This window comes from Ovis aries, chromosome 6 (assembly GCF_016772045.2).
Source record: "Ovis aries strain OAR_USU_Benz2616 breed Rambouillet chromosome 6, ARS-UI_Ramb_v3.0, whole genome shotgun sequence".
Classification (NCBI taxonomy): domain Eukaryota; kingdom Metazoa; phylum Chordata; class Mammalia; order Artiodactyla; family Bovidae; genus Ovis; species Ovis aries.
Window position 1 is genome coordinate 104,178,907 of NC_056059.1, and position 12,450 is coordinate 104,191,356.

Sequence of the window (12,450 nt, forward strand, 5' to 3'; positions counted from 1 at the left end):
TGTAAAGCCCTGTGTGTACTGCCTGATGATCACAATAGTGGTACTCAGGATGATGACGATGATGACAAGAAAAACGAAGATGGTCTGCCTTTTCCTTGGGATCTAGTGATGAATCCTCCCACATGGAATCCAGGGGAATGAAGAAGAAACATTCTTTCCCAGTCTCCCGAACCTCATGGTGGTGGCGACAAGGATGACAATGGTGACTGTGATGAAGATAATGGTGATGGTGGGCAGTGAGGGTGATGACAATGATATGATAATGAAGGTGAGGGTCGTGAAGTGACGGTGATGAGGATGATGGTGGAGGGGGTGACGGTCACTGGGATGGAGATGATAACGATGCAAGTGATGCTGGCGATGGGAGTAATGAGTGATGGCAACGACGGTGGTGGTGATGATGGAATGTTGGTAGTGCTTTTGGAAGTAAGGAGAAGCATGGTGATGGTGGTGGTGCTGACAATTATAAGAATGGCAATGAAGACAAAGGTAATGGTGGTGATGGTCATCATAAGAAGGATCACGACCATAACAAAGATGGCGGTGGTGACGGTGACACTGATGATAATGGTGGTGGTGGTGGTGGTGACTGTGTTGGTATTGAAACGATAATAATGGCAATGATATTGATGATGATGGTCAAGATCATATAATCAGTGTCTAGCTGCTACTGGGTGTTCACTGGAAGGACTGATGTTGAAGCTAAGACTCCAATACTTTGGCCACCTGATGTGAAGAGCGGACTCATTTGAAAAGATCCTGATGCTGGGTAAGATTGAAGGCAGGAAGAGAAGGGGATGACAGAGGATGAGATGGTTGGATGGCATCACTGACTCAATGGACATGAATTTGGGTAAACTCCGGGAGCTGGTGATGGACAGGGAGGCCTGGCGTGCTGTAGTCCATGGGGTCACAAAGAGTTGGACATGACTGAGCGACTGAACTGAACTGAGCTGCTACTTTGTTACGTGTTTCATGCACAACTCTCTCCTTTCTGTAATCCCACAGGACGGGAATTACTATCCCATGGCACAAATGAAAAACCTAGCATTCTGAGAGTTTGTGAAAGACAGACCATGGTATCAACCTCTACTGCCCTGATTCATTTTGCTGTGCATAAAACAATATAAAGGTTGTATAAAAGGCTGAAAAGAGAAGAATGCAAAGTGGTATTAACAGTTGTAACTAATAAACAAGGTATATATTTTAAAATACCCCCAAACTGTATGGAAAATAACATCAATAGTGGTTCTCTTTGAGTACTGGATATGACTGACATTCTTTTTTCCTACTTCCAATATTTTTCCACATTTTAATAATATATATTGTTATCTTTATGTTTATACCTATAGTTTTATATATCATTATATTGTGTTGAAAACTGTATGTTGTAATAAAGTATTTTTACACATAAAAGATACTTCCCTATGATATTATGTTTTATACATCTGAATAAACTCTTTTTAAGTTACTTTGCAATATAGGTTGAAGACTTACATTTTCTTGCTTTGAAAGAATCTTCTGGTATAATTCATCATCAGACTTCTTTTTAGGAAGAAGGTCAAGGAGGCACATTTTAAAAATCTGAATAAACATCTATTGCCGAAAAGGGAAACAAAACAAGAAAGATTTAAACTATGGTATCTCTACCCCTCCTTCTTTTTTCTCCTACCATCTTCTTTCTCCCCTTATCCCCACAATTTTTGCTCTAGGCAAAGACCTCAGATTTAAAACCATGACAGTGGCCTATAATGAACTGTGTTTTCATGAAGCTTCTAAAGCAAAATGCCTCATCTCTCCCGCACATATTTATAAGGAGCCTACTCTTTAGGAAGCCCCCCACTTTCCCCATTTCCATGAGTGAAGAAAACAGACAAGGCAAAGCGGGAGTTGCTTCTCTCTGGAAACAATCAGAACACTTGTAAGAAATTAAGATGTGTAAAGTCATCCACTCCAGCCCCCTGGCTCAATGGATGGAAGTGTTCTTTAAATCAAGAAGGGTCCTCCGTAGGCAGGGACACCTTGGCAAGTCCAAGGGTGCTGTCTTCACAGTTTGTTTAACCATTTACCTATTGCAGGACATCTAAGTCTTTCCAGTTTGGGGTTATTCTGAATAAAGCTGCTATGAACATTCACATAGAGATTTTTGAGTGAACATAAGTTTTTCTGTGATGAATGTCCAAGAGTACAGTTTCTAGTTCTTCTGGTAACTGCATGTTCAATTTTATGAGAAACTGCCTGTTTTTTGGAGTGGGCTTTTATAGTCCTACCAGCAATGTATTAGTGATCGAGTTTCTTCACATCCTCACCAGCATTTGGTGTTGCTGCTGTTTTTATTTTAGCCATCTTGATAGGTACATAGTCATATCTCATGTGGTTTTAATTTGCATTTCCCTATTGTCACCCTGCTTATTTAACTTATATACAGATTACATCATGAGAAACACTGGGCTGGAAGAAGCACAAGCTGGAATCAAGATTGCTGGGAGAAATATCAATAACCTCAGATATGCAGATGACACCACCCTTATGGCAGACAGTGAAGAGGAGCTAAAACGCCTCTTGATGAAAGTGAAAGTGGAGAGTGAAAAAGTTGGCTTAAAGCTCAACATTCAGAAAATGAAGATCATGGCATCCGGTCCCATCACTTCATGGAAAATAGATGGGGAAACAGTGGAAACAGTGTCAGACTTTTCTTTTTTGGGGCTCCAAAATCACTGCAGATGGTGACTGCAGCCATGAAATTAAAAGACGCTTACTCCTTGGAAGGAAAGTTGTGACCAACCTAGATAGCATATTCAAAAGCAGAGACATTACTTTGCCAACAAAGGTCCATCTAGTCAAGGCTATGGTTTTTCCAGCAGTCATGTATGGATGTGAGAGTTGGACTGTGAAGAAAGCTGAGCACTGAAGAATTGATGCTTTTGAACTGTGGTGTTGGAGAAGACTCTTGAGAGTCCCTTGGACTGCAAGGAGATCCAACCAGTCCATCCTAAAGGAGATCAGTCCTGGGTGCTCTTTGGAAGGAATGATGCTAAAGCTGAAACTCCAGTACTTTGGCCACCTCATGTGAAGAGTTGACTCACTGGAAAAGACTTCGATGCTGGGAGGGATTGGAGGCAGGAGAAGAAGGGGACCACAGAAGATGAGATGGCTGGATGGCATCACCGACTCAATGGACGTAAGTCTGAGTGAACTCCGGGAGCTGGTGATGGACAGGGAGGCCTGGCGTGCTGCAGTTCATGGGGTTGCAAAGTCGGACACGACTGAGTGACTGAACTGAACTGAACTGAACTGAACTGAATGGCTTAAGGAATGACAGAGGATAAGATGGTTGAATCGCATCACTGACTCAGTGGACATGAGTTTGAGCAAGCTCTGGGTGATGGTGAAGGACAGGGAAGCCTGATGTGCCGCAGACCACAGGGCCACAAAGAGTAGGTCACAACTGAGTGACTGAACAACAACAATGGCTTAATGGTGTTGAACATCTTTATCTTTTCATGTGCTTTTGTGTGTGTTTACTTGTCAGCCATATATTCTTTTTGGTGAAATATCTGTTCATGTCTTTTGCCCATGTTCCAATTGGATTCTTTATTATTTCTGTCGAGGCTTGAGAGTTCCTTATATATTGTAGGTACTGCTGCTGCTGCTAAGTCGCTTCAGTCATGTCTGACTCTGTGTGACCCTATAGATGGCAGACCATCAGGCTCCCCCGTCCCTGGGATTCTCCAGGCAAGAACACTGGACTGGGTTGCCATTTCCTTCTCCAGTGCTATTTCTATTTTAGAATGTGGTTTGCAAAATACTGCCTCAGTGTTTTCATCCTCTCAACAGGGTTTTTTGCAGAGCAGAAGTTTATTTTGATGAGTTTCAATTTATTAGTTTTCCCTTTTACGGATCATAATATAGGTGTTAATCTAAGAACCCTTTGCTTAGCTCCCAAAGACTTTCCTTCTTTAAAAAAAAAAAAAGATTTATAGTTTTATACTTTAAATTTAAGTACATGAGCCATTTTTAGTTAATTTTTGCATGAGGTTTGAGGTTAAACTTGAGGTTCATTTTGGTTTACTTATGGATACTCAACTGCACATAATTCATTGAAAAGATTAACATTCCTCCACTGAACTGCCTTATACCTCTGTCAAAGGTCAGTTAGACATACTTATGAAGCAAGGCATCTTTTGTTTTTGATAATTAATTGACATAACCAGCTTTGTTCTTTCTGAAGATTGCTTTGGCTATTTGGGGGTCTTGTGTGTCCATACAAATTTTAGGATTTTTTTTTGTTCTATTTGAAAAATACCATTCAGATTTTGATAGGGACTGAACTGAATCTGTAGATTGCTTTCAGTAATACAGATATTTTAACAATAGTAATTCTTTCAATACATGAGCGTGGGATATCTTTCCATTTATTTGTGTCTTCCTCGATTTCTTTCATCAAAGTCTTAAGTTTTCAGTATATAAGACTTTCACCTCTTCAGTTAAATTTATTCCTTGATATCTTATTCTTTTTGATGCAACTGTAAATGGGATGGTTTTCTTAACTTCTCTTCCTGTTAGCTCGTTTTTTGTGTATAGAAACACAACAGATTTTCTTATGTTGATTTTGTACCCTGCCACTTCATGGAATTTATTAATTCTAATGGTTTTCTGTAAAGACTTTTCTATGTATAAAATCATGTCTTGAAAAGAGTCTTTACTTCTTCCTTTCCATTTTGGATTCTGTTTATTTCTTTTTCTTGCCTAACTTCCCTGGAAATTCCAGTATTATGGTGGATAAAAGTGGTGAGGGGGGGCATACATGTATTGTTCCTGATCTTAGAGGAAAAGTTTTTAGCTTCTCACTGTTGAGTATGATGTCAGTTGCATTTGTCATATTACGTTAAGGTACATTCTCTCCAGGCCTGCTTTGTCAAGAGATCTTTGTCATAAATACGTGTTGAATTTCGTTAAGTGCTTTTTCTGCTTTGAGATGACCACGTGATTTTTATCCTTCATTTGTGAATGTGGTGTATCATGTTGACTGATTTGTGGATGTTGCACCATCCTTGCATTTCTGGAATAAATCCCACTTAATTATGGTGTTAAACAGTGAAAGTGTTAGTTGCTCAGTCCTGTCTGACTCTTTGTGACCCCAGGGAATGGGGCTGGCCAGGCTTCCCTGTCCATGGAATTCTCTAAGCAAGAATACTGGAGTGGGTAGCCATTCCCTTCTCCAGGGGATTTTCCCGATCCAAGGATTGAACCTGGGTCTCCTGCATTGCAGGCAGATTCTTTACCATCTGAGCCACCAGGGAAGCTATAATCCTTTCAATCTGCTGCTAAATTTGGTTTGTTAATATTCTGTTGAGAATTTTTACATCTGTTTTTACCTGAGATACTGGTTTGTGTTTTTCTTTTTTTCCAGGCATCTATCTGGTTTTGGTATCAGGGAAATGCTGGCCTAGTGAAATGAGTTTGAAAGCATTTCATCGTCTTCAGTATTTGGCCTCTCTCCCCTTCCCTCTTTCTTTCCTCTCCTTAACCCTTCCTAACCTTCCTGTTTTTTCAGTCCCCCGGTCCTGGACACAGGAATCTGGTCAAAGGGCCCTCAGCCTGAGCTGAGGATTGGAGACTGATCACCTCCTCTTGGCAGAGAACTCGAATTCTGGTTCTGGTCTGGTCTGATTTCTGGTAGGGCTGAGTTCCAGTCCTCCCTTCTCTGGAGGCCCAGGGAAAAGTCCCATAACACCTGGGCATCTGTAGGTGGCAGGAGACGTCTGTAAGGCCACCTTTCCACCCCACCCCTCCCACCTCGTCCCCCTTCTTCTTTCAACTTGGCTTCCTTTCCTCCCTTGAAATCTTTGGTGTTAGTACTTGGACTCTTGTATTTAAGGGCTTCCCTGGTGGTGCAGAGGTTAAAGCATCTGCCTCCAATGTGGGAGACCTAGGTTTAATCCCTGGGTCAGCAAGATCCCCTGGAGAGGAAATGGCAACCCACTCCAGTATTCTTGCCTGGAGAATCCCATGGATGGAGGAGCTTGGTGGGCTAGAGTCCACGGGTCGCAAAGAGTCAGACACGACTGAGCGACTTCACTTTCACTTTCACTTTGAGAAGGGTTGGTATTAAATCTTCTTTAAGTGTTTGGTAGAATTTACCAGTGAAGCCATTGATCCTTCTTTTTTGGTCAGGAGATCTGTCAATTTTGTTTATCTTTTAAAAGAACCAGACATTGCTTCATTGATCTTTTCAATGCTTACTTTTTTAGTCTCTATTTCATTTATTTCCACTGTGAACTCTGTTGTTTTCCTTCCTTCTACTAACTCTGGGCTTCTCTTTTTCTTCTTCTAGTCCCTACAGGTGTAAAGTTGGATTGTTCATCTGGGATTTTTCTTGTTTTTTGAGGTAAGCCTGGATGGCTATGAATTTCCCCCTAGGAACTGCTTATGCTGCATTCCGCAGATTTTGCCAAGTTTTATTTCCACTTTTATTTGTCTCAAAATATTTTTAAATTTCTCCTTTGATTTCTTCATTGATTCATTGGTTGTTCAGTAGCACAGTATTGAATATTCACGTATTTGTGATTTTTCCAGTTTTCTCCCTGTACAGGTATCCCTAGTATTATTGAATTCGGCTTTAATTGCACTTTGCAGACATTTCATTTTTACAGATTGAAGGTTTGTACCAACCATGTGTTGAGCGAGTATTTCATCATCACTTTTCCAACAGCATTATCTCACTTTGTGGCTCTGTGTCACATTTTGGTAAGTCTTGCAATATTTCAAATCCTCCACCAGCAAAAAGATTATAGTTTGCTGAAGGCACAGATGATGGTCAGAATTTTAAAATAACAAACTATTTTAAAATTAAGCTATGCAGTTGTTCTCTTAGATATGCATTGCATACTTAATAAACAACAGTATAGTGTAAACATAATTTTCATATGCACTGGGAAACCAAAAACTCATGTGACTTACTTTACTATGATATTCACTTTACCACAGTCACTTGAAACCAAACCCACACTATTTCCAATGTATGCCTGTAACTGATTTCTAGTTTCATACCACTGTGGTTGGAAAAGATGCTTGATATGATTTTGACCTTAAATTTATTGGGACGTCTATTGTGGCTTCATTATGCTTGCCAGTACTAATAAGCTCTAAGAAGATAAAAGTTGGCCTGGCTTTTTACCCGCTGAAGTCTTAGGCTATGTAAAGTAACATTCTTTTCTCAGGATGTCCATCTCAAATCTATTTTCTTTTTGACCCCAGACTGGAACAGTAATGTTTCCTGATCTTGCCCCATTTCTTTACATTTTAAAAACTTTTCAATTTAGAACAATTATGGACTTAGAGGAAGGTGCAAGAACAGTAGAGATCTGTGTGCTTTACCCCCAGGTCTGCTATTTTACATCACTGTGGTATTAACATCATACCAAACCTGGAAATCAACATAGGTCCAATACAGCTAACTGACCTTACTCATTTTTAATTCATTTTTCATTTTATTCATTTATGTGTGTATGTGTGTTTGTGGTTTTATGCAATTTTACCTATGGGCTTCCCAGATGGCTCAGTGGTAAAGAATCCACTTGCCAATACCTGGCTTCAGTTCCGTTCCCTGGAGAAGGAAATGGCAACCTACTCCAGTATTCTTGCCTGGGAAATCCCATGAACAGAGGAGCTTGGTATGCTACTGTCCATGGGGTCGCTAAAGAGTCTGCCATGATTTAGTGACTGAACAACAGATTCCTATAACCACTGCCACAAACTGGTGGTGCAGAGGTTAAAGCGTCTGCCTGCAATGTGGGAGACCTGGGTTCGATCCCTGGGTCAGGAAGATCCCCTGGAGAAGGAAATGGCAACCCACTCCAGTATTCTTGCCTAGAGAATCCTGTGGATGGAGGAGCTTGGTGGGCTACAGTCCACGGGTCGCAAAGAGTCAGACACGACTGAGCAACTTCACTTTCACTTTCACTGCCACAAACAAGATAGAGAATCTTCCAGCACCAGGAGAAACCCCTAGTCCTACTGCTCATCTGACAGTAGCCACCCCCTTCCCATAGACCCTAATCTATTTTCGTCTCTGCCATTCTGCTCTTAAAGATGACAACTCCACTGTTCCTCAAGGGCTGCCAGGGAGCTCTAAGCTTCTAGGCTGCTTCTGGTCTGAGTCACTTCTGAAATCTGACTTGTGATAACAAATCTCTACCAGAGGAACAAAATTTGAAGTCTTTGCATAACATGGCTCTCTCCTCCTCCCTGTGTTTTTCTAGGTCCTCACACATGAAGACATGCCCTGCAGAGAATGAAAAGCCAGGCTTAGAAAGCACTTCTCCCAGAGTGATGTTGATTTCAGCCAGACACATTTCTACTGAGCACATACTCTGTGCAGGGCGTTGTTCTGGGGTCTGAGGATACACAGACTTTATACTCAGACAAATCTCATTTGGGTTCTGACTCTGCCATTTACCAGCTATGTGATCTTGGGCAACTGATCGACCTCTCTGAGCCTCAGGTTCTCCATGAGTAAAACAGCAGTGAGGTTTCCATGAGATCAGACATTTAAAGTGGTTAGCCTAGCAGAGTATCAGTGCTTCATAAACGGTGCTGTAATGATGCTGGTTACACATCCCCAAAGAGCCCAGAGCTTGGCCCACAGAGACTTTTCTTTTCTGTGTGTTCTTTAAATTTTTTTTTACTTTTAGCTGGAGGATAATTACTTTACAATATTGGGTTGGCTTCTGCCAAACACCAACATGAATCAGCCACAAATATATGTAACCACATAGACTTTTCAAAGTCTATGGACAAATTAACTCCATAATTCTATAGAGTAAGAGCTGGAAGTATATTATTTTTACACCTTTCCTAAAGTGGCCCAGAGAGGGGAAGTAACTTACCCACAGTCACACAGCTGATAAGTGTCAAAGGGTAGATTAGAACCCGTTTCTAACTTTTCAGTTCAGTCACTCAGTCATGTCTGAATTTTGTGACCCCATGGACTGCAGCATGCCAGACTTCCCTGTCAATCACCAACTCCCGGAGCTTGCTCAAACTCATGTGTATCGAGTCAGTGATGCCATCCAACCATCTCATCCTCTGTTGTCCCCTTCACCCGCTTTCAATCTTTCCCAGCATCAGGGTCTTTTCCAATGAGTCAGTTCTTCGCATCAGGTGGCCAAAGTATTGGAGCTTCAGTTTCAGCATCAGTTCTTCCGATGAATATTCAGGACTGATTTCCTTTATGACTGACTGGTTGGATCTCCTTGCAGTCTAAGGGACTCTCAAGAGTCTTCTCCAACACCACATCTCAAAAGCATCAATTCTTCAGCACTCAGCTATCTTTATGGTCCAACTCTCATATCCATATGTGACTACTGGAAAAACCATAGCTTTGACTAGACAGACCTTTGTCAGCAAAGTAATGTTTCTTCTTTTTAATATGCTATCTAGGTTGGTCATAGCTATCCTTTCAAGGAACAAGTGTCTTTTAATTTCATGGCTGCTGTCACCATCTGCAGTCATTTTGGAGCCCCCCAAAATAAAGTCTGTCACTGTTTCCATTGTTTCCCCATCTATTTGCCATGAAGTGATGGTACCAGATGCCATGATCTTCATTTTTGAATGTTGAATTTTAAGCCAGCTTTTTAACTCTCCTCTTTCACTTTCATCAACAGGCTCTTTACTTCCTCTTCACTTTCTGCTGTAAGGGTGGTGTCATCTGCATATCTGAGGTTATTGATATTTCTCCCAGAAATCTTGACTCCAGCTTGTGCTTCATCTAACCCAACATTTCTCATGATGGACTCTGTATATAAGTTAAATAAGCAGGGTGACAATATACAGCCTTGACATATTCCTTTTCCAATTTGGAACCAGTCTGTTATTTCATGTCCAGTTCTAACTGTTGATTCTTGACCTGCATACAGATGTCTCAGGAGGCAGGTGAGGTGGTCTGGTATTCCCAACTCTTTCAGAATTTTCCATAGTTTGTTGTGATCCACACAGTCAAAGGCTTTGGCATAGTGAATAAAGCAGGAGTAAATGTTTTTCTGGAACTCTCTTGCTTTTTCAATGACCCAACGGATGTTGGCAATTTGATCTCTGGTTCCTCTGCCTTTTCTAAATCCAGCTAGAACATCTGGAAGTTCTTGTTTCTGGTGCTCTTGGAACTTTTCCGGTTCAAATGTCTCCCTCCATGGAAGTCTGATCACTTCCTCAAAGCCTACACAACCTCAGGTCGTCTCTTATACACTCTATGGTACTCCATCATTTATTTGCTTTGTCATATTTTTTGCCTCTGTGCATTTTGTGCGGTCTTTTGACTGCCATGTCTCCTCTGAACAGTAGACTCCATAAAGGCAGGTGCTGCCCGGCAGGGTGGGGAGGCTCCCCGCAGGAGAGATGGGCAGATGAGTGATGGCGCATGCTCCATCTACAACAACAGGCTGCTTCCCTGTGGGCAGTCGCTGGCTGCTCCAGGGGTGAGGCTGGCCAGCCCCACGGCCCTCACCAGCCCGATGCGGCTCTGAGCACAGAAACGATCACCCCCAGGGATCAGGGCCTTGGAGAGAATCACCAGGGCCACCTGCCCCCAAGCAGGACCAGGTGAGACCGATGAGAGCAGGCTGCACTTCAGGAGGGTGAGTGTCTCATATACCCGGGCTTCTGCAGGGGCGTCTGCGGGGCTTGATTTCTGGAATCCTAGGATGATCCGTGGTTTCACATACTGGGGCCTGATCATGATGATTGTTCTGCTCACATAGAGCAAAACTTCTTTCTGTTTTATCCTCAATTTAGTGTCCTTTTATTTTTCCAGTTTCTCATGGAGCACCTGTGGGCCTATCTATGTCTGTCTGTATTTCTCTCCATCTACTCCTCCTCTTCTCTTCCTAACAGGCCTTCTCTCTCATCCCTTTTCTCAGGAGGTCTCCTCCCTCACTCAGTAATTCAGAGGTTGTGTCTCAAGGAGAAATGATTCCTTTTAAAAAAATTTTTTTTAAAAATTTGGCTGTGCCAGGTTTTAGCTGCAGCATGTGGGAATCTAGTTCCCTGAGCAGCGAGTGATCAAACCGTCACCCCCTGCAGTAGGCGGGTGGAGTCTTAACCACTGGGCCACTAGGGAAGTCCTGATAATTCCTCTTTTAGCCCCAGTGGCCTTGCTGCCTGGCTACCCCAGGGGCTTCTGTACTGCAGCAGGACTCATTCCTCTGACTTCCTGTGGCTTGGATCCAGCGTGGATTCACGTGTACCTGGCAGAGACTATCTTGCTTCCTGATGCCCACGGCTCTGATTTCTCCTCTCTTCACTCAGACAAGGTATGCAACTGCGCATCTCAGCCCCAACTTAGCACTTTATGACTTAGGGCCTGTCTCCTCTCTGTGCCTCAGTTTCCCTATCTGTAAAGCAGACATCATAATGGCACCTACTTGCCAGGTTGTATGAGGTTTAACATAACCACTTGTGTGACACCCCCAGGCTTAGTGTGTAGTAAGCGCTCAATAAAGTTAGTGATCCTAAATCTTATGATCACCATTATCCTTCCTCTAAAAATACTGTTCTCTTTGTTCTCTGTCTCTGTCTCTGTCTCTGTCAAGAGGTATGTCCAGAGAGTAGGTACCCAGCCATCTGCTTAAGCCCCACACATGTGCATGCTCAGTCATTAAGTCGTGTCCAACTCTTTTGTAACCCCTTGGACTCTAGCCTGCCAGGCTCCTCTGTCCATGGGATTTCCCAGGCAAGAATACTGGAGTGGGTTCCCATTTCCTTCTGCAGGGGATCTTCCTGACCCAGGGATTGAACCCACATCTCCTGCACTGGCAGGTGGATTCATTGCCACTGAGCCCCCAGGGAAGCCCTTAATTGACACAGTGCCGCACCCCATCTGCAGGCGTCTTGTGGTCGGATGCCTAGTCTCTCTCTCGCCACTCCAGGGTGGCTCCACTGTCCCTGATGCCCGTTTCCCGAGCGTCCCCAGGACTCCACGGAGGGCGGGTCTCTGGGTCCTGAGCACTTACATACCGTGTGCTTCTCCTGCCTCAAGGCCGCGTCCAGCTGCAGCAGGTCTTTCAAGTGGAGGTTGTAGATGCACAAGTCAAGGTCCACACTGAGAAGCGCAAAGAGAAACAGAAGAGACTTTCAGCGGATTTGAAACGGGGCCTGAGGTTGCCGAGTTATCAGGACATCCCTGCTCGGGACGAGCCACGGTGCACCCTGACTCCAGACGTTAAATTCGGCAGTGTGCTAAGATTCCTCACAGCCACCCAAGGCGCTTAGGAGAAATTAAAGAAGACATCTGAAACCCACCTGTGGCCAGAAGGGTACAGCTGCTTGAGAATCAAAGACGGGCGACAGGAACAGATGGAAGGTAAGAAAAATGAATACTTCCCCTGGCCCCGCCCCGGGCATTTTCAGGTCTAGCATCAAGTGTCAACCTTCCCCTCTGCCTTCATGTACACA

General features: G+C 43.1%; 1 protein-coding gene across 6 annotated transcripts in view; it reads right to left on the reverse strand.

Annotated features, from left to right (window-relative positions):
• Positions 1 to 12,450, reverse strand: part of EVC (EvC ciliary complex subunit 1) — a 92,129-nt gene that overhangs the window by 67,580 nt on the left and 12,099 nt on the right. For all 6 annotated transcript variants that reach the window (XR_006060202.2, XM_042251637.1, XM_042251635.1 and 3 more), the window contains exons 5-6: positions 12,013 to 12,097; positions 1,498 to 1,596 (exon numbers count right to left, since the gene is read on the reverse strand). Coding sequence is in view for 5 of the 6 variants with exons in the window: in XM_042251637.1 (XP_042107571.1) it covers positions 1,498 to 1,596; positions 12,013 to 12,097 (184 nt within the window). In the remaining variant the exon portion in view is untranslated. The remainder of the gene's footprint in view (positions 1 to 1,497; positions 1,597 to 12,012; positions 12,098 to 12,450) is intronic.